The sequence below is a fragment of the Pipistrellus kuhlii genome, unplaced genomic scaffold, assembly GCF_014108245.1.
Source record: "Pipistrellus kuhlii isolate mPipKuh1 unplaced genomic scaffold, mPipKuh1.p scaffold_m20_p_5, whole genome shotgun sequence".
NCBI lineage: Eukaryota > Metazoa > Chordata > Mammalia > Chiroptera > Vespertilionidae > Pipistrellus > Pipistrellus kuhlii.
In genome coordinates this window covers 65,889,173-65,911,548 of record NW_023425551.1, presented here as the reverse complement: position 1 = coordinate 65,911,548, position 22,376 = coordinate 65,889,173, and the positions used below count along the sequence as shown (strand labels likewise).

Genomic DNA, 22,376 nt, shown 5'->3' with positions numbered 1-22,376 from the left:
CAGTCAGTTGACTTTCCTGTAGTTCTGGGTAATGTCCATTTTATATTTTAGTTGTGTTTTATTGAAATTGTTGTGCGGCTGCGGTTAGGTGATTACCTGTGCAGCCATCTTGGATTCTCCTTATCCTAACTTCTTTGAAAATGCCTCAAAAAGGGGCATCCACATTGGGCCTCTGAGCCTTCATGAGACTGAGTTGGTCATGTTACAGTTTTCTTCACGAGACAGACGATTGCCAGAAAGGGACAGCTGACCAGAAGGGAGCATTAGACTCACCTGCTCCAGTAAACAATGCTTATTGTTTATTGCATTTTTTTTTTTTTCTTGTCCTGACCAAACATTTTAAGAACCTTGGCTGAATTATCCTCCCCAAGCAGGTGGGCTCTAAACTTTCCTACTCAAACTTCAACAATGGCTTAAAAATATAGGAGCTACTCACACACACACCCCCCCCCCCCCCCTTTCCATAAGCCTCTCTCTTAGGAGCAGTGACACCCCTCCCCACCCTTGCAGGCGCCAACAGAGAAAAATCAGCCCCTGGCTAAACTGCCATAATTGCGGTTGTATTTCTTTTCCTTCATAGGAATATCAGGTGTGTTTTCTATGAACAGTCCCCTCGGTGTCGGTGTGACTTGCATTTGAGCCCAGCCAGAGGACCTGCTTGCAAGGCAGTGGCGGCTGGCATTGACTGAGCACCTGCAATGTGCCAGGCACCTGGCCAGAGGAGCACTGCCCGCTGGAAATGACTTGGTTAGGCAGATGTTATCATTCCCGGGTTAACTGAGAACCAAACTGAAATTCTGAGAGAAACAAAGGAGTTTGCGGAGTCATGAAGCTGGGATGAATTCCAGAGACTCAGTTGTCTACCCATTCCCATGGGGGCAAGGGGCAGTCATAAATTCCTTTTATACCCCCACTGGACTTTGCATAGGACCTTGGTGCCTCTCACAGGGAATGCTTGTAACAGAAACCCACTCAGAATGAGCTGGAACAAACGTGTGGGTTTATTAGGAGGGTTATTGGGTACCTGCTAGGGTCAGAGGAAGGTTGACCACCATGGTCAGCAGCGGGAGTCCTTGGGCTTTCTCTCTGCCGCTCCACCCAGGAGGAGGCTCAGTAACCTGTACCTGTTTTTTAGTTGGCCTATCAAGGGAGAGAACCCCATTGGCTGCTGGCCAGTCAATGGCTTGACTCCTTCAGTGTAGGGTGTTCACATCTAGTCCAATCAGCTATGACAGTCATGAAGTAAAAACCTGGTATCTAGGCACTAGGTTTTGTGGATAGATGAAACAGTTCTCTAAAAAAATATATTCACACACACACACACACACACTCACTGTTCTGTACTGGGCAAACAACCTAAACATATATTTGGCTGTAGTTCAATAAATATTTATTGTTTGTTTTTTGGGGGGGACGGGGAGATCCTGACCAAACACTTTGAGAATTTTGGCTGAATTACCCTTCTGTTTTTCATTTAGTCCCTAGGCAGTGTCCACATTTGGTCAGGAAAAAGATGTGGCATTTCTATATGCCTGTTGTCCCCTTGTTTATAATTACCGGGGCAAGTCAAGAAAGGAGAAATGGCCTATTTATTGTAAAAGGGTTGGTTTTGAGGGGACCGAGGAAATGGGGAGACATCTGCGGCCGAGGCTATTGTGTTTGTTGCTGGAAGGCCACCAAGGCCAGTTATTACATGGGTGGGAGGCAACAAATAGGTGCTTTGTTTTTCCCACAGGAAGTTATTTTCCGTTTTGCAAATTTGTTGACTCTTTATTGTGTCTGGGGTAAATATCCTGAATGCCTGAAACTCTTTTTTTCCCTTCAGCGTGCCCTGACTTTGTATTTTACATAACCCCAGAGCTGACCAAAAAGCATGTGAAATAACATTACCTACAGGTTAGTTCCTTGGCGCCGAAGGCTGCAAGCACATACATAAGTCTTATGCTGCCACCATGTGGGCGCTGCTGGAATCACGAGGCACTTTTGGTTAAAATTATTTCTTATATAATGGAGTTTCAGAAACAAAATGAGCAAATAAACAAAAAACAAAAATCATGATGGAACAATTTGCCTGCTAAAAAAATGCCCTTCTGCAAGGCTTAAAGGGATAGACAATATTGCTAGGTGTGGCCAAGTTAGGTAGGTGAGGGTTTGAGACCTGTCTCAACCTACCATTATCAGTGAGTGTCCTTAGACCAGCCACTTGGGGTTTTCTAAGCCTGAAGTGTAAAAAACCAGTACGAGCATCCATTTCATAGGTTTTATGTTGACTAAATGACCTTTCTGTGTCAATATTTAGCACTTGGAAAGCAATAAATGACTGCTATTGTTGTCAAGGAGAGAGAGAGGTGCCAGAATGGAGGGTTGGGAGTGGGGGTGGAATGTGCATCAATAACACAAATACAACTGAAAACTCAACCTATGCCCTAGAGCAGAAGTGCAATAAACACTTGAAGGGGGAGAAGGAGGAAATGATGTCACTGGAGATGGTTCTACTTGTCAAAATGGGGATGAAAAACATTACTATTCATTTTAGAGTCATTTTAAGGCACTATTAAAATATTGAATGCTCGTGCAGTAAGGATTCTAGAAATGTACTTCTATTTCCTTTTTTTTCAAATAGAGCGATTGAGTGGTTGGATCACTCCTCAGTTAATATGTAGTTCCAGACTGGGATTAGAACCTAAGTCTTCTGGCAAGTAATCCAGGGCCCTTTCCACAGGCTGAAACAGTGCTCAAGACTGGCCAGATCAGGACTGCCCCAGGTTGTTTTCAAAAGGCGAAAGATTTATGCGGTCTGAAGAGAAACCAGAGCATTGATATTTTTTAAAAAGTTCACGGATGTGATTACCTGACAACAGACTTCATGTCTTACAACTAAACTCTCTCTTGCACATGACCAATCGGCCTTGGCCACTTTCAAACCGTTGGCTTCCTAACTCTGGATCTGGATGATGATAAACTCTTTTAATGGCAAGAACATGTATTACCTCTTTATACCTCCTGGCACCTTGCACAACTACCCTTTTTAAACTCTAAGATACAGATTTATATGCAGTTGTAGGAGACAATACAGAGATCTGGTTTTTACCATTTTCTCCAATGGGAAGAGTTTAGATTATAATACAACCAAGGTGCTGACATTGATATAAGCCACTGATCTTTTTCGCGTTTTCCCAGCTTTCATTGTACCGTTATGTGTATCTATACAACTCGCTTACACGTGCAAGTTCATGTGTTCATCATCAGCGTCCAGATGCAGAAGTCCATCATTCAGAGCTCCCTTTTTACAACCATACCCATTGCTCTCCTGTGCTCTCCCCACTCCGTCCCTACACTCTGGTGACCACTAATGGTTACTGGGCCTTTTTCACTCGACACAACTCACTAGAGATTCGTCCAGATTGCTGCTGTGTCAGTAGTTTGATCCTTTTTAGTGCTGAGAGTATTTGGACATGTAGATGTACCACTAACCATTCAACCCCTTGATTGGCATTAGGGTTGTTTCCTGTGCTTGGCTACTAGGAGTAAAGCTGCTATGAAAATTTGTGTACAGGTTTGGGTATAAATATGTTTTTATTTATCTGCGATAAATGCCTAAGAGTGCAACTGCTGGGTCGAAGAGGAATTGCATTTCCCCTTTCACACACTCCTCCCCTTTGGCAATCACTGGCTTGTTCTCTATAACTATGGGCCAGTTTCGGTTTTGTTTTATTTATTCATTTTGTTTTTTAGGTTCAATATAAAAGTGAGATCATATAGCACTTGTCTTTCTCTGACATGTCAGCATAATAATACCCTCTAGTTCTGTCCATTTGCAAATGGCAAGATTTCATTTGTTTGTGGCTGAGTAATATTCCATTATATATGTACCACATCTTCTTTATCCATTCATTTACTGATGGTCAGCTAGGTTAGTTCCATATGTTGGTTATTACTACTGTGTTTTCCCGAAAATAGCGCATGGAAAGATAAGACATCCCCTGAAAATAAGACCTAGCACAACTTTGGGAGAAAAAATTAATATAAGACTCTGTCTTATTTTTGGGGAAACAGGGTAATAATGCTGCAATGAACATGAAGGTGCAGAAATATATTTTCAAGTGACTTTTCATTTTCTTCAGATAAATACCTAGAAGTAGAATTGCTAGGTGGTGTGATAGTTGTTTTCAATTGTAGGCGCCTCTGAACTGTTTTCTATAGTGGATGTACCAATTCACCAGCAGGGCACACGGGTTCCTTTCTGTCCACATCCTCACCAATACTTTTATTTCCTGTACCATTTCCTGTACCTTATCAAATACCCATTCTAACAGGTGTGGAGTGAGGGGACATCTCACTGTAGTTTTGATTTGCATCACCCTGATGTTTAATGATGTTGAGCATCTTTTCGGGTACCTGTTGGATATCCAGGTCTCTGGAAAAATGTCTACTCAGATCTGCTACCCATTTTTAAATCGGATTACTCGGGGGTTTTTGCTATTGAGTTGTTTCTATATTTTGGATATTAACCCTTATTTGCCAACATGTTCTCCCATTCAGTGGGTTGACTTTTCCTTTTGTTGATGGTTTCCTTTGCTGTGCAGAAACTTTTTAATGTCCTGTTTTTTGTTTTTGGTGTCAGTTTTTTTTTTGTTTTTTTTTTAAATCACCACCAGACCAATATTAAAGAGCTTACCACTTGTTTTCCTCTAGTTTGTATAGTTTCAGGTGCTGATTTTCAAGTCTTTAATTCATATTGATTTTCATGTCTGGTGTAAGATAATGGGGTCTAGTTTTCCCAACACCATTTATTGAAGAGGCTGTATATATTCTTGGCTCCTTTGTCGTAAATTAATTGACCATACATGCATGGACTTATTTCTGAGCTCTCTATTCTGTTCCTTTGATCTATTTTTATGCCAATACCATACTCTGATTATCACACCTTTGCGACTGGTCTGAAATAAAAAGCGGGTGGCACTTAATGCATCTTCCATACTTAGCTTTGTAGTGCTGGGATCCGGGGACTAGCCAGCCTCGTTCAGCTCCACACACTGAGAACTGAACAGGCTGAAGAGTGCATCTGCCAAGGCCGCCCACCAGTTCCTAGTCCAAACCTCACCAGTTCCCTCCTAACTCACACTTTTCTACGTATCACTTGCTATGCATGTTCAGGAAACATGCAAAAGCATAAAGGAGAGAGAGTTCAGTGGCTTATCTTCAGGGAAAGTCGGGGGTTGACCTAGAACTTGAAAAGCTTGGCCCTCTCGTCCCTCCCTGCCACGGCAAGGGCTACCAGCTGCTTGAAGGAATGTCCAACTTTTTCTCTCTGCACGGTTCCAGGTCCCCAGAAATTTCCCATCAGCTCCTCAGAGATGTGGCCTAACCTGTACCACACCTGGACTTCCACATGTCACCCGGTTAATTTAGTGTGTCCGTAGGCAGTTCAGACAGAGGTGGCCATGGTGAGCTGCCTCCTCCTTTCTGAGTGGAAAGGCTCATGAGCAGCCTCAGGAAGAGCCGAGTGGTAGGGGCGTCTAGGGACCTGGAAGACCCTCTTGTAAACCCAGGAGCAATTGATGGGCTGGAGACTGACTTGGGGTAAGAGTGGTGAAGTCTTCTAATTGAGGGTGTGTCGGGGCTCAGGGAGAAAGCGCTTTTTACTTATCTCAGCGTTATTAGTTTCTGTTTCTAAAACGGCCGTGTGCTGGTGGTAAAGCTCATTTTGTCCTGGAGACAGAGCACCGTTACCTGTTTTTAACCGACAGAATGAAAAGCAAGTCTCATTTGAGATATACAAGATATGTCTACAACTTGGGTACAGTAAGTCCATGTTACTCAGCATGGCCCACAGAGCCAGGCTGTGCCTGTTAAGACCCCCAAGAGATTTGTATGCAGATTAATCTGACAAGCATGGCCCTAGGGCAGTTCAGGTACCATAAACACAGCTGAGAAAAGCAGACTGGCCACAGGCACGCAGGGGGAGAGGGTGCTGACGCAGCCAAGGGTTGAAAGCAGCTCTCGGCAGGACTTGCAGATTCCAGCTTAGGTGGGAGTGTGCGTCAGCACCCAAGTTCCTCAGCGTTCCCGTGACCACTGGCTCAGCTGAGCAGTAGTGTGGAGTAAAAATAATTCACTTCCTGTGGCTCAGGCGTCACTTCAGCCAAACATGGAGCTCCTCTGCCCCTTCTCCTCCCCTCTGGGGTTGACAGCTACAGGGCAGAAGAGGCGTCTGTTTTTGTCACTATCCTTTCTGAAAACCTCTGAAGATCGCAATAACAAGCTCACAGAATATGAGATGATTAAACAAACAAGCTACACCACCACCCCTTTAGTTGCAAAACTCACACATTCAAGTTTTCAGGATTCTCATCCCATTCTTTTATTTCCTCATCCCACAAACATTTAGTTTATCTGCCTTTTTACAACCTGATTTACAAGCAAATGAAAAGCAGGCATTCATTAATCCTCCAAAGAGCATGTATGAAACATAGCACAAACCCTAGTATTTATACCTAAGCAGACTTAGTAGAAGCAGCTTCGTCACAATCTCTTAAATTCACATTAATTTAAATATTGATGCCTGTTAAGGTTTGTATAATCTACTGTACATAGTTATTTGTGAAGCAGGTTAAGACTTTAACTGGGAAAAAAAACCTTCAACAAAATGCTCTAACAACAATTATGTGAAACTTATTTACAGTTAAACACTTAGTGCATATCATGATTTCCTGAAGAGTTTCACGGAGAAGGGCATAAGCAGCATGTAGAATATCCTCCAGGTAAAACCCAAAGCAAATGGCTTTTATAAAAATGTCTGTCAATATGCTTACTGGAAACTAGAAAGAAGGAGCAAAACAACCTTCAGCAACTGCACCTGATTTGCACATTTAAATAAACAGCAGCAACCAGGACAGACACAGGAGCGGGTGCCATTTTTGAGAATACTCTATATTATGCACAGGAGGAAAACAATCGCCCCCCCCCTTTTTTTTTTAACAAAAAAATCACCCCAAATATTCACTACATGTGAACTTGGGGTAAAGGTTTCCTGCCGAAGGACAGTACCTTTCATAACAGCCATCAGCTTAGCTAATCCGATTTCAAAGGGAACAGATAAGGTGCCAGAGCCCAGGGTTACCCCTGAAGCCCTCAAATGGATCCAACAGTGATTTTACATACAAAACGAAGGAGATGACTGAAAGAATATCAACAAGACAAACTGGTTTTACAGTGAAGTGATCAATTTCTGGGGATCAGGTAAAGTCTTTTACAAACGAAAACACAAATATTTACAGTAAACATTTTTAACTCTGGAATGCAGATATAGTACAATTACTAGAACAGTACATTTACAAAACTGCTCGGGCAGTTGTTACTCCAGAGTGAGAATTAGAAAATGTACAAGCCAGTTCACAACTTTAGATATGTTATTAAAATACATTGTTAATCATAAAAATACTTTACTATGTACATGTTCACTGTAAAAACTCAAGATTTACCTGCTGAAGGAAGCCTCTCCATTTCCAGCCCATTGGCCCAGGACACGCTACAGCCCTGTCACCTGGTGCTCACGCCACGCTCTGGCTGGAGCTGCGGCCAGTTCTCGGAAGAAACAGCAAGCGTGTCCCTCTGCAGGGGTCTAGTTGGAAGAGTCTGTTTTACTGCCGCTGTATTTTACTCTCTTAAATGCTGGTCCAAGTAACTCTGGGCATTCACATAATTCATTTGCAATTTGGTTGCACTTTAAAATAAGGCTATAGTTTATCTGATCGGTTATTACACTGTCTTGCTTGTAGTCAGGATGGTTTGCAATAAACTCCCTCATCCATTTGGCGATTGTCATTAGTTCTCCTGAAAAAGGGAAAAAAAAAAAAAAATTAAGGCACTTTAATAGTGCTCTTCAAAATAGTGCTTTTTAAAATATAAGTTGACATTTGGCTAGGATGACAATCCTGAAGAAAAGCCAGCGTGACCTTTTGGTGTGGCCAAGTGGCAGGGCTGGGGAAGCATGCTTTCCATAGTGTTTGCAGGACTCCTCCTGGGAAGGAATTCTAGGCTGCAGGCAGCAACTCGACCACACACATCCCGTGCTGCCTGGCCGATGCTACCCGCACACGGACCGACACTGCCAGCTCGTAAGAAACGAGAACCAGCATGTGCACTAAGGCATTTGGCCAGAGGGCTAAGACCACATATGCTGGCCATGTCATGAGACTGCATAGAGGATAGCAGGTCCCGAGTTTTCCAGAGCGACCTTTGCTCAAAGAGGTGGAGAGAAAAAAGGACAGTAAGTGGAGTGAATGGAGAGGGGAAACTGGCATACATACCATCGGGGGTACATCCCGTGTAAAATGGATGCCATTACCACCATCACTGTTGCTCTTGTTCACAGCTGATGGCTCCCCTAGGCTAACAGGAGGGGCTCCTGGGGGTGCTCACCATATGCAGCAGGCTGAGACCCCGATGGCCTCACCGTGTTGTGATGGTGCACAGTGAGCACGGCTGGACCTCTGTGACAACGAGGCAATCTAGATACTGTGTCCAAAATGTCATCAACTTAACGATGCACCAATTTTATGAATCGGTATTAAAAAACAGCACTGCTAATTAAACAGTGGCTATCAAAGATTACAAGGTGTATCTGATTGTAAAGAAGTGAAAAGGTGTGTATTAATACATGCATCCTTTTAAACAGCAGTCACCAACCTGCGGTCTGTGGACCACTGGTGGTCTGTGAAATCCAAAAAGTTGGTGACTGCTGCTTTAAAGGGCACCTTGAAGAATCTGAGTATTCTAAGATTGAGAGATTGTGCCTACATTGAGATTTGTTTTTTAAAGAAAGGAAAGGATACCATACCAGATGCTCTCTTCTTAATCAGCTTTAGGTAGTTCAGAATACTACATCTGGTGTCCACATCCACTTCCATGTTTTCCAGGTAGCAGTTGAGAATCGGGATCAGCCCAGGAAACACGCCTTCCTACAAGAAGCAGGATGTGCCATGAGCTTATAGTACTTCCTGCTTGTGGGTGTCGGCCGGCCGGCAGGCAGTGGGCTCACAGGACCCTACCTTCCCATTGATGATGGTGTCTATGCTCATCAGGGCATACTCCTCATGCTCCTCTGTGGCCAGCTCCGTGCTCTGTTGGGCCTTGCCATAGCCGTCCACCACAGCGTTGCCACCTGCTGGTGACGGCAGAGCAGTGTTAGTGGCCTGTTGTAGCCTAAGTGACCCCAGAAATCCAAGAGGATGTAATACCTTTACAAATATCTTTCCTGAAGTAGAACATTCCCTGCAGGACAGCATCTCGTTTCTGTGCGACTTTCATGTTTTCATCAACCTGGGGAGAAAAATAACATGCCTAAGTCAGAACACTCTGGACCAACCAGAGCTGTGCCTCCGTCACTTCTGCCATCAGGACTCGCCTGCCTCAAGTATTCTACCGTCCTTTCCGCGGTTTCTGGTCAGAAGAGCAGACTTTTCACTTTTATGTGGGGGGGACTGTGTCACTCAACCGCAAGTTGGTTATGTGCTTTTTAACAATAATGGGGGAAAAGAGCAGCTCACCTTAAAAAAACAAAACAAAAAGCTATAATCACGTAGGCTGCCTGCATTTCAAGGCACCTTTGTGGCTGACCTTCTAGGAAACCTGTCTTGAGGGCAGGTGGCTGGCTGGCTCCCTTTACACAACACACGACTCCTCCAAGACCCCAGGTGAGGAAAGGCAGGGAACCCAGTCCTGGCTCCCAGTTCAGTGCTCTGCCCCCGCCACCCCAGGGGTTTTGCTGCCTCGCTTGTTGTCAGATCTGGACCGAGCTTAGCTCTCCAGGATCAGAGGGTCTGCCCTGGCATGTTCACTTATTCACCAGACCAAAACCTCTTCACCCGTGAATTTCCCATCTCTCCAGTGACTTTTCAATACTCACAAAGAGCTTTTAAAGCTTCTTCGTAATCCCTTACTTCCTATGATGAAATCTGAGGGGATTCTCAATATATGAAAGACCCAAGTTAGAGGGTCACATTGAACTAGCACGGGCTATACCAAGTCTTTGATTACTTGGCCTCTTCACCATATTCGTTAATTCTTAAGGTTGTTTTTTTTTTAAGACACATATGACCTGAATAATCTACCTCTAGAAACATATTCAAATAACTGTCTAAAATTCCACCGTGGTCACTGCCCTAGCCAGTTTGGCTCAGTGGATAGATCAACCAGGGCTGGGGACTGAGTCTTCAACCGAGGTATCAGAATCAGACCCTGGACCTTCAGTCTGTGGGCAGGCACTATCCACTGAGCCAAACTGGCTAGGGCCATTTACTGAATTTTAAAATTGTGGCTACCATTGTTCTTTGTTTCTAACAACTGTTCTCCAAATGCTCTGTGGTCCACAGTGCTTGCTTCATGGATGTGAGCCTTCTCCAGAATTTCCTCGCAGGCACTAGTTAGAATTTAAGACTTCTTTCCAATTTCTTCAATTAACTGTGTTTCACTTAGGGTAATATAGGCTCTTTAAGGCCATTAAAAGTTCTTAGTTTCCTACTGACTTTTAGACATCTATTGTAAACAAAGGCTTAGACTGGTAGCTTACATGGACTATGCCTCAGATGGGCTGCTCTCCCCAACAGGTACTCCCCAATCTGTGGGTCCACGGAATTCCACGGCCCACTTTGGCTTGGGTGTGAGAGCAGGCAGGGGCAACCTGGCAGCCAGACTGCCTCCAGGGACAGGGGCAGCTGCAGTGCCCTCTGGGGGAGAGGGAGCAGAGCTCCGGGGTTTCTTCCTCCTTCCACACTTACTGGGACAGGGCTGCTCTGCTCTAACACCTCACCAGACACCCCGTTCTGCCTGGCAGCGTTTCCCAGCCATTTTTCTCTGGCTCGGGAACCAAAAATCTTCTATTTGTTGCCTCACAGCCTATTCTGAGGCTCTGCCAGGAAACTGTTTCTAGAAGATTCCTTTTCTGTTTTTTATTGGGCTGGGACTGATTTAACCTTGATTTTGTTTTTCTGATGGTGCAAGCCATCACATTCTCCAGGAACAGCTCCAGTTCAGCCCCACTGCAGGGACTGTCCCCTGCACTCCAGCAGCTACCCGTTCTCCTTGCATCCTAAGTTTAATACTGTAACCAAAAGAATAGGACAGAGGGAGAAGCATTTTATTCTAAAGCACATGTGTCAAACACAAGGCCCGCGGGCCAAATCCGTCCCGCCAGGCCTTGCAATGTGGCCCGCACCGCGCTGTCATCACTGCACTCCGCTGCGTTTCCATCACAATGACAGTTTATGATTGTTCAGTAAACCATTCGGCCCGCGATTTCGGCTGGATTTTAGATTTTGGCCCCTTCTCTGATTGAGTTCGACACCCCTATTCTCTGATTGAGTTCGACACCCCTATTCTAAAGAGTGAACAATTCTAAATGAGTTCACATTTAAAATTAATATGTTATATAAAAGAACAGAATAATCTACAGCTATCCAGACCCACTGCTACCCTTTATCACTCTCTTACCTTTGATAGTGGAATGAGAAAATCTAATTTGTATGAAAGGATCACTCTCGTGAGCAGCACCACAAACACCACATACGCAGAGTTCTCGAAGTCTGTTAACTGAACCTAGACAGGCAGGAGCCCAGAAGTTAGCAACCCACCACACAAGCAAGCCATTCCCCAACAAAGCCCTCCTCAGACCACATCACCCCCAATTCCCCATCGGGGTCTGGGTCTCCTCACAATCTATTCTCAGAAATCAACCCTCATAGCTTTTGGATGTGCTGACTGTGTGCACACACTTGATCTGTATTGGCTTCTAGTGAATTTAGGAGCCTCTGCTAAGAGCATCAGAGGGTGGTGGGCAGTCAGAAGACGGGTGCATGTGAGTTTGCTCCTGCTAACCCTCGTCTTACCTCCATGGGCCGGAATTCCACTCTCCATCCAATGTCTGAGTTTGGAGGAGGAGGTTTAAATCTCATTGTCTGCCAATTTGTGGACTGAATGTTCTGTAATAAAAAAGGCAGAGAATAAAACCAACTTTCCATAGCCACAGAAAATACTAAGATGATTTGATAGTTAATGAGGGAAGACTGTTTGCTGCCCATACCTAATACTCTTAAAATTATACCTTTTTTGTTCTTATAAATTAAAGATTTTCTTGGAATGTGACCTGCTAGGAAAACAAACAGCAAGTGTTTAATAAAAGCTGGGTGATATGCCAGCAGCACTGTAATAACTGACCAGGTTATTTTTATGTAGCATGCTTGAACTTTTCACCATGCTGCAAACAAGAGAAAATATTGAATAAGAAATTTAGAACTGGAGATATAACCTGTAGGAATCAGAATAAAAGTACCTTGTACCAACTTAAAATGTGTCTTGGTTTCTTACTGTACTAGATAATGAAAGGCACATGAGGTTTTCCACTGGCCAATTTCTCACAGACACAGAAAACTGCCTCCGTTTTGGTTAGTGAGATAAAAATGCATTTAAAACAGGAACTACCTCAAAATGGTCAGACTCATTGGCATCATCCAGGTGTATTTTCTCTTCAAACAGAGTCAGCGGGTCTCTGATAAAGAGATGAGCAACATGCTGGGCCAGGAGGTGGTCAATGCCTGCAAAGAGAAGTGGCACTGGACTCACTACACCGCTCAAGGCTCCACTGTCCTCCAAGTCCCAAAAGAAGACAGGACAGCTCAGGAGGTTGTAGAGAGAGTACCTAGAAGCTCAGGCAGTGGCTGGTTGGTTCGGCTTTCTCGTGTGGCCCAGGACCTTATCCTACGGGCCCTGGGGAAGCGCCGGAGTTTCATTCGCTACTTACACAATGCCTGTTGGGGCACTGGTGGGACCTAGATACAGACCTCCAAAGTAAGTTCCTTTTGCTAAAAGTCAAGAAGATCTCACAAGTATTTGGAACTTGAAACTTTAGGAACAAGCAGCCTCCTAAGAAAAGTTAGAGACTTCACACTAAAAACAGAAATCAGACCAGGAGTCAGCAAAAAAGTTTAAGAGAGTTTTGAAGAACTAAAGACATGTAATCAAATCTAGGGAGAGTGGGGGAGAGGCATGGATGCTCACCTTCCCGCAACAGTTGGTCGTAGATTTCTTTATCTATTGTCAATTCGATGTCATTGTATTTCTCGCCACACTTGGACAGATAACTGTCTATTGAATCATATCGGGATTTACTAATCCTATAGTTATTGTTCTTCAGTGGCTAAAATTTAAAAAATGTGAAATGAATGCCATATAAAATTATCTGGAAATAAACTTATGCCCCAAATAATTTCATTAAAATGCTGCATGTTTTTATATATAATAATTATATTAAAATGTCTAATCTTAACATAAAACTCTGAAAAATAACACTGAAAAGTAATATTAGGGAAAACTTATTTTAAAATTAAGTAGGCCTTTTGCATGATGATTTAAATATACCTTAACTTTTTCTTTTTTAAAGCACATCACCTTCATTCTTATTAAGCTTCAAAAATAAACGCCAAGGTTGACAGCAAAATAATAATAATAAGCCTATACTGTAAAAGAAAACTTTCAAAATGATTTCTCCTTTAAAGTTCACTTTTTTTTTTAAAGCATATTCAACAATGTTCATACTTCATGCAGTATGAACAACTGCATGAACAGCAGAGCAGCAGTAGTGTGCCCTGGTTCAGAACATCAGAATTACTTTGGAGGGCTCCTTTAAAAACACCTATGTCAAGGTTCCGGTCCTGGGAAACTTATTAAAGGTCTGAGATGGGCCATGGGTCTATTTTTTAAAGATCTCCAGAACTGGTTCTGGTAGATATTCTTGGTTGGAGAAATGCAAGGTCACAGTTCAGCAGGCAAACAAGAGGCACTAACTGACTCTTATAAGGCAAAGCCTAACCCTTCATATGAGGCAAAAAAATCTTTGACAGCAGAGTACACTTTCCACAGCAGAAAGCATCATATACAAAGCACTCATGTAGCGCCAAAAAGCATTTGGTAAAACAGCTATCAGCAGTGACTGCCCATTAAAAAACAAAAAAACTACACTCTTAATTTTAGAAGATAAAACCAATACAGATTTCAACAAATGATGAAAATTAAAACCCCAACCAAACCAAATCACATTTCCCACATGTTCATCCCAGAACAAACACTATAAAGCCAAAGACAGGTTTTATAAACCATGAATTTCTTCCCATATGTGACTGACCTACGAGATAAAAATTTGAGGGAAACTTTAGAATCACAAGTATGTATTACAATAACTCTGTTTAATGTGCTTGATATAGAAAGACTATTAAGGAAAAATCATTCCCACCTCCAGTCCTCTCTCCTCCCGAGTTCTATCATCTACAGATGCAGAAATCACGCCCCAGCGACAATCAACGTCTGACACATAGCCTCGGTAAAAAGGAGACGCAGCACTCAAAGCCATCTAAAAACAAACAGAAGTCAGCACCTGCAGGTTCAAAATGTCACTTTCATGCTGAAAAAAGCTCCATGCAGTTATCTCTGGTCACAAAGAATCAGTTATGCAAACATAGCTCTACAGCACTATCTGTGCCTGTTTCTCATAGTGACTGAAATCCCTGGATCTTATACATTTAACTTCCTCTTTCTGATGCGAGGACATAAGATGGCTAACATTCGAACTTAACACTTTAGCACATAAATGTCTTACTAGCAACAGTAATGGTCTACAGCTTAGACTTAGTCCACTGGTTCTTAATCTACATATTATCTGCGTTAGTTCATTTCTGAATGAAGTCTTCAATGGACTTAACTAGCACACTCAGCAAATTTCGCACATGCGGTCTTTATTCTATGCCAAGAAGTATTTAAAATAAGGTATGATTTCTACTTACGACAATTGGGCAGATAGTTGCCAACTGATCATACAGGTATCTAGCCTCGGATATGCTGCAGGCTTGGAACGTTACCTGATTAAGAATTGCAAATTATTAACAACAAAGAATCATTAACATCCTCCCCAAGGAGTGAAGTCTGGGAAGAAGAATGAAGAAGGGAGGGGCCTGGTATGTAATGGTCATTCCATTGATGAAATATTTAATACAGGAGTTTGTTTAAAAGCTTGCCCTACATGAATTTTGCTAGAAAATGCTATTTAATCATGTTCAAAGCTAATATAAATAAGTTAGATTTTAAAAGTCGATAAAGAAAAGTAAGACACTAGATAAATGATAGAGTTCATTAGGCATTTCCTTCTTTCAAGAGCTTCCCATTCGCTTCGGTTGGCTGAGAGGTTACATGCGTTTTGGTAAAAAGGAGACTTGGAGATACTAAGAATGGGTTTCAGACAGCACTGGTGGCAGCATCAGGAACAGCTTGGCAGGGGCAAGACTGGAGGAAGGCAGGGAAGTTCAAATGCTGCATCCACCTAAGAAAAAGGCAAAACCATAACAAGGCACCAAGCTCTGGTGGCCAGAGGGTAGAGAGAGTAAGGGTGTGACTTAGCACTTGGCTTGGGACAAGACAGGAAGAAGAGGCAAAGGCTTACGGAGCCAAGAAACAGACAAGTGGCTGGGTCCAGAGCTGGTTCCTGGAAGAAAAACCTGGGCTGGAGAAATATTTGGGGAGTAGGCACAGACCTGAAGATGGTTAGATCACCCAGAGAGTCTGCACATGATGGGTACGTAGGACAATTAAGAGTTAGGCAGAGAAAAAGATCACATAGTGATTAGTACAAATCCTCCACAAATTACAAAAAAGAAAATAAAAAATGTTCCACCTTTTTGGGGGCAGGACACTGGGAGCAGTGGATGGGAGCAAGCGATATAAATGTGGTTGTGCTGGCACATTTGTATTAACTGCAAGCTGGGTTACTGGTCCTGATCTTCCTGCAATTCCTATGCTAAGGCTATGCTTTCATTAAAATGTGATAATTCACCAACCACTGTAGATTAAATCAACCCAGAGAAGAGCTGAGTCAGACATCAATGACGAGTATCAAAGGTTAAAACAGATAAAGATTGAAAAGGACTGGCAACTAGATCACTGATAACCAGAAGGATAGTTTCCGGAAAGAGGTGGAAACTCAGAAATCAGTCTGTGCTGGGTAAAGGTTAAAGGAGAAATGAGGAGATGGGGGAGGGTGCATAAAGTACCCGCTTATCTGCTGTGACCCCATCACAGAAACCCCCAGGACAGCAGAGATCTCTATGCCAAGTGTGAAGAACAGTGTTTGACATCTACTTAGTACTTAATAGATACGTATTACATTTATATAGTATCTTGAAGGAATGAGGGTGCTATAGAGGAGAACACAGGTGCAAAGATAAGTTTTATTTTAATAAAATAGTGAGATACTTGAAAAACTGAACCCCCAGGTTAAATTCACATGGATTGAAATTACAAGCATCGAAATGTTCCCCAAGTGTTCACCGCTGAATTCTTTTGAATAGACTTCTCTACTTTACTTAGGTCCTATTTCAGCACTTCTGAAAATGTTAGTGTGTGACTGTGAATTTTGTTTTTAAAAAGATAGTACAGTGAGCATTGTTTGTTTCCACAGGCAGATCCTAGAAAAGCCAACCCTAGAAGAGGGTGAAAATTAGCACCTGGAATTCAACAGCTGCATTACAATTGCAGGAACAATTCTAAACCTATTTACTGTCTTCCTCACTCTAGAGCTGATACCACTGCTACCAAACCAAATGCAGCTTCACTGCAGATAAAGGCTTTAGTGGAGGAAGGAAAAGAAGTTCTAATACCTTTAAAAGGTGTAACTATATGAACAGCTGGCTTCTGGTATCCATTTAAAGTATATAAAGAAGAGAAGCAATGTTACCAGGAAACTGTTGAGAGGGGAAAAGTAAAGGCTGAAAAACAGATGTTAAAAACCCAAATATTTCATCTGAAATTTATTTAGGACTAGTCAGTGTGTCTCAGTGGTTGAGCTTTGACCTATGACCCAGGAGGACATGGTTAGATTAGATTCCCATTCAAGGCACATGCCTGGGTTGTAGGCTGGATCCCCCACAGGGGTGTGCAGGACACAGCCGATTGTTGATTCTCTCTCATCATTGATGTTTCTATCTCTATATATCTCTCTCTCCCTCTCCCTTCCTCTCTAAAATCAACACAAGCATATTTAAAATTTATTAATATCTCGAAAGCAGTTGAAAGCCACATGATTTTCTAGGATGTGAGACTTCTTACCACACACAGGAACTTACTGACATAAACTCATTAAATGATTACTAAAAAGCTCCCAAGAGTCAGATTTGAATGTGGTTAAATGATTTGTCTTGTAAATTTTCCATTAATCTTGAACTACTTTTTAAACATTTTTTTCTGCTTTACAGTATAAGCAGTTGCTGGTGTTTCACTAAAGAGATTCACAGCAGGAAGTTCTGTGTTGATTTGTGGAAGCTGCTTCTGCCACACACTTCACATCTGAGCCAATTTTTTCAGTATTGAAACTGGGGTGTTGGATGTGCCATTGAGAAAAAGGATCTTATTCCCATGACAAAGCTTAAATTGGACGGAAACTATCTACCAGCAATAAAAATGTTGCTGATAGCTACCACGAGACCGCATGTTATTCAGCATTTCAAGGCAAAGAAGAGCCCTTTGGAATAGAACAACTGCAATGTCTCTGGTAAAACACCCTGGTTTAATATTAAACCAAAAAAAGGCAAGTGGTTCTCCCACAGCGCCCATAGTTTTCAAGCCGTGCACTGTGAGTTCTAGAGCTTAATGGTTCTTTATGGAAATGTTTGTAATTAAGATAGGGAGGCAGATATGCAGTTAACAGTCAAAAGGTCTCCTTTTTATGAAGTGTGACCACGTATAAGGAAACTTTCTGGCCTACGTTTATTTGGAAGCCACATATTTTATACTACCTCTGGACATCAGGAAAAGCAGGGGAAAACTGAAACCTTGGCCATGGTTACTAAAAACTCGGTATGGAAAACTCGGACCCGGGAAGCCGCTTTTGATTCCACATAGCTGTGAAAATAAACGCATTAGAGATATGTGCAGGAAGTGTGCCTGAGCTGCAGCTGTGTGAGATGATGGGGAGGCCGGTTTCTTCCTCCCCTGTGTGACACAGTGCTCAGGCTGGAGGTCCAAGGCCCTTCGGTGGGGACAGTGTGTGGTGCTGCTTCAGCCAAAATAATGAGACCTAGATAAAATCTCCTTCAAAAATAACAAGAGGCTCCCTTTTCTTTGATTTTTTTTTCAAATTTTCAACTCCTGTTTTAAGAGGATTTTAAATAAATAGTTCTATTCATAAAAACAATGAAATAAACATTAGCTTGGAGTCAGACCTAAAAGGGGCCTTAATATAGTAAACCCTTCTTTAAACTGCTAAGAAAATAGGCCCCAAAAAAGTGAAGGAAGTTACCCAAATACCAGAGTAGCCAACCCCTGCACACAGACCCTGTGCTGTCGGAGAGTCCCGGGCTCTGCCCCCCAGGCCCTAAGTGAGCCTGGGCACAGTCCCTGCGAGGGGCACCATGATCTGATTAGGTCAGAAAGGCTGTTCTACCTCCTGTATAACTTAGCCAGGGGCAGGGCAAACTCGGGCTGCTTTCTTTTTATACTGCTAAGTGGCCTTGCATGAATATAAAAACTTCAAGTCCAAACAGTTTTTCCCTTGCCTATATAAAATCACTGGAATGCATCCATTAGACTTCACTTTCAGAAGCAAGAGATTTAAGCCATGTTTATAACCTCACAGCTACACTAGATGGCAGCAGAAATCAGGTATATAGAAAGAACAGAGACAATGACCTTTTCCTTGTAGTGAAAAAGGTAGATTTTGTCAAGAGATAGTTTCCAATTGACCAAAATAACTTCACTGGTTTTCAGAAAAGCATACCAGCTACCATTTCGACCTGATTAAGTATGATTTTTAAAACGGAAACAAACCTATAAAGGAGTTATAAAGAGAAGTGGGTGAGGGCACTCGCCTCTGCCTATGGCTAATACCTGAAGACAGCAATTGCCCATCCCAAATCCCATGGCGTCCATGTAGATGTGATCCGGCTTCGAAGCCTTCGCCGCCTCGTCATCCTCAGGAAATGTTTCTATAAACGGAGACGGTGTGTTCTTATCTTTAAATACTGGGAGGGGGAAAAAAGGAATGGGTGTGAGCCGAGGATTAAACAACAACACAACAGGAATCTCTCCACCCACCATCCCTTGGACTCACTTGGCGTATTGATGACCACTTTTTCTCCTCTCCTCTGCCGGATATTTCTGGTTAGGGTACTGAAACAGACAACCAAATGCTGTAAACCAAATCAATTTGGTTGCTTATAAACAATATAAGCAATGTTTATATTGGCTCATCCAACGGTACCAAAGACCCATTATGTAAAAGGAAATTTCATCATATACAAGTAAATGAATGAAATCCTATACCTTCAAACTAATTCTGGCAATCAGTTTATAGAGCGTCAGCCTATGGACTCAAGAGTCCCAAGTTCGATTCCAGTCAAGGGCAAGTACCTTGGTTGCTGGCACATACCCAGTAGGGAGTGTGCAAGAGACAACTGATCGATATTTCTCTCCCATCGATGTTTCTAACTCTCTATTCCTCTCCCTTCCTCTCTAAAAAAATAAATAAATAAAAATAAATAAATAAATAAATAAAAATCAATAAAACATTAAAAAAAAAAAACAATTCTGAGGCCACTCTGTAGATAATTTATCGATATATGAATCAAGATACTCTGAAGGATCCTCTGAAAAAGGGCTTTACATTAATACCACTTCCCTGGTTCCTTACTCAAGACTGCTGTCTCTCCCCTGCTTAACCCCTGCTTCCCCAGCTCCCTCTAACTCTCCAGATCACGTGTTTGGAGTCCCATGGTCTGGTCTCACCCTGCACTTCTAACACTTCCCATGTTAACCCAAACTTTAACTAAACTTTAGTGCTTGCTCTCCTAGGCGTCTCTGGAGCCCCAAGACCTCATTACTGCTGCCCCCAACCTGCAGCTTTAATACTTATCCTCTAACCTGTGATGTCTAATCTAGAAGCTACGAAGCAAATGTGGCTACTGAGCACCTGAAGTGTAGCTAATCCTGATAAAAATATGCTGTGAGGAGAAAGTACACACCAGATTTTGACAACTTAGTACAAAAAAGTTTCATATTAATACTTTAAAAATAGAGATTAAAGTGAAATAATATTTTAGGTATATAGGGTTAAATAAAATATATTATAAAGCCAAGTCTACATTTTTAACTTTTTAAACATGGCTAATAGAAAATTTAACATCCTGCTGTAGACTTGGTAGTGCCACCGCCTCAGGAGCCTGCATGGATCCTCAGTCAGAAGCACCTGCTCTCCCCCAGGAGGACCCCTGCATCCCCACTTTCTTTTTAACCTCACCAGAGGATATGTTTATATTGGCTTTTTTAGAGAGAAAGGGAGAAAAAACAATCAGTTGTCCCTTATATGCGCCCCCATGGAAGATTGAACCCATAATCTAGGTATGTTTGTGCCCTGAATAGGAATCTAACCTGCAACCTCTTGGTGTGCAGGATGATGCTCTAACCAACGGAGCCACTGGCCAGGGCAGTGCTACCATTTTTTTTTTTTAAGCATCATAAGAAATGCCAACATCCCTAACTCTAGGTCAGGTACCCAGGTTCAGGTTGAAGAGTAAGACTCAAGGTACAAAGTTAGTAGACTGATGTGAGCCCTGACGCAATTTAAACCCAAGAATTAAACAGGAATAGACCTAGAAGATAACAGAAAAGATGGAGAGTGCCTATTATATGCAGATGTACATAATTTACCTTATTATCAGGGTACACAGAATGGGGAGAACAGATCACAGACACTGGTGGTAACTTAGAGGGGAAAAGATAGAAATAACTAAGGGAAAGCTTCCCAAAATAGGTGTTTACAGAACTAGGATGGAAAAGAATCTGCTCACTAAAGGAGAAAACAGTGGCTAAGCAAGTTAATGACCTTAAGAGGAGTTGGAAATGGGCAAGTCAAGCCTGGCCCCAGAAGCAATAATCAAGCAGCCTTGGATACACAACGGGGAGGGGTGTGTGTGTGTGTGTGTGGTCTTCTCTGGTTAATTACAGAGGGAGCCAGAATTCAGTAAATGCTTAAAAAGGATTCCCAGGCAGGCATATCATCCTCTCAGAAGGCAGAGATCTGAGTGAGAGGCACCTGTATTTAAACACAAAGCCATACTCACCTGAATCGGGGATGCTTGTTTATTGCTTCATCAGGAAAGAAGAGGGACCTGGAAGCTCCTCCTTCCAATGGGTTGGGTTTGACCTCAGGCAGCGTGAACCCAGGACAGCCTAATCTACAACAAATTGAGTTAATTATGCCTCATCATCATTGCACCTGTGAAGATACCTAGCATCTATCATTCCCTTTTCCAGAGGGTCAAGCACACAAATGGTTTGTAAATATTATGCTCCATCACAACTATGCCTTTGCTTTTCTTATTCACCAAGATCTTCTTTTGTGATTCCAGCCCTTTACTAACCTCATCAGAGAACTTCGTTCACTCGTCACCCACAGAACTCCCTCTAGAGCAGCAGTCGCCAACCAGTGCTCCGTGAGGTCTGAAAGGATGGCGACTGCTTCTCTAGAGAAGGCCCATCTCTTCATTCAATAACATCAACCCACATCAGCGGTAAGGTGCCCCTATTTAGCTGCTGAGGCTTCTTTTACTAGCTCTAAACTATCAGCTTATCTTTTGACCCTTGTACTGGCCCTGCCCCCAACCCCCTGGATAAGTTTTGCCTGAATCTGAAAGGAGTCTCCTGTTTTTTGCCTCTGCAGGTCACTTCACAAATACCTCAAGATTAGATTAAGTAGTGTCTCCACTGGTGTCCCCATCCACCCCTGAGATCTCTCTCTGAGCTCTGAAACCCAACCCTATTATCTACTTGACCTAAAGAAGAGTTTTAGTTCTGACACAGAAAAGGGAAGCTCTCTATGCATCCCTGAGCTGAAAGCTCCAATTCCACCTCACTTGCCATCACACCACCTGTTCTTCGAGTTAAGAATTTTAAGGTCATTGGTAAATGTGCTGTGAGAGAGGATAAAGAATCAAGTTAGTGAAAGCAACACAAGGGAGGCTCTTGTCAGGCTATAGATCAGTGGTAGGAAACTTGGTTGAGAGCCAAGACTAGCCCCCACGCCTCACTTCCCCTGTGAACAATTGAATTTGCTGATCTTATCCAGAAAATTGTTCCCAGGGTTGCTGGCACTCCTGTGGCACATGCCATGTGCGATAGGGAGTCCTTTGGGGGAGTGACAACTTCACACAGGCATTCTCCGCCAGGGCATTGATCTGGGGGTCAGAGCTCAGATCCTCAGACTCCTGCACAGCTCTGCTTTGCTTCTGGACCAGCACCCCCACAGAACCTCCTGCCAAGATGGCCAGGTTAACACTTGCACT

The 22,376-nt window shown here is 42.8% G+C and overlaps 1 protein-coding gene and 1 long non-coding RNA gene across 7 annotated transcripts in view; both read right to left on the bottom strand.

The window, feature by feature from the left end:
• Nucleotides 1–1,181: 1,181 nt before the first annotated feature.
• Nucleotides 1,182–6,965, bottom strand: LOC118705349. Its single transcript, XR_004983666.2, has 3 exons — nt 6,692–6,965; nt 1,325–1,329; nt 1,182–1,191 (listed from the first exon to the last, which is right to left on the bottom strand). It is a non-coding gene; the product is annotated as an uncharacterized LOC118705349 (long non-coding RNA).
• Nucleotides 6,966–7,205: 240 nt separating this feature from the next.
• Nucleotides 7,206–22,376, bottom strand: part of GCLC (glutamate-cysteine ligase catalytic subunit) — a 39,844-nt gene continuing 24,673 nt past the window's right edge. For 2 of the 6 annotated variants that reach the window (XM_036414028.2, XM_045573398.1), the window contains 13 exons: nt 21,156–21,269; nt 19,148–19,206; nt 18,925–19,058; nt 14,835–14,909; nt 14,288–14,404; nt 13,057–13,195; nt 12,481–12,593; nt 11,889–11,981; nt 11,494–11,598; nt 9,243–9,324; nt 9,054–9,169; nt 8,843–8,963; nt 7,206–7,836 (listed from right to left, as the gene is read on the bottom strand). In XM_036414028.2, coding sequence (XP_036269921.1) covers nt 7,625–7,836; nt 8,843–8,963; nt 9,054–9,169; nt 9,243–9,324; nt 11,494–11,598; nt 11,889–11,981; nt 12,481–12,593; nt 13,057–13,195; nt 14,288–14,404; nt 14,835–14,909; nt 18,925–19,058; nt 19,148–19,206; nt 21,156–21,269 — 1,480 coding nt within the window. In that variant the 3' untranslated portion in view covers nt 7,206–7,624. The remainder of the gene's footprint in view (nt 7,837–8,842; nt 8,964–9,053; nt 9,170–9,242; nt 9,325–11,493; nt 11,599–11,888; nt 11,982–12,480; nt 12,594–13,056; nt 13,196–14,287; nt 14,405–14,834; nt 14,910–18,924; nt 19,059–19,147; nt 19,207–21,155; nt 21,270–22,376) is intronic. The other 4 variants (XM_036414030.2, XM_036414032.2, XM_036414031.2 and 1 more) reach the window with 4 other exon arrangements.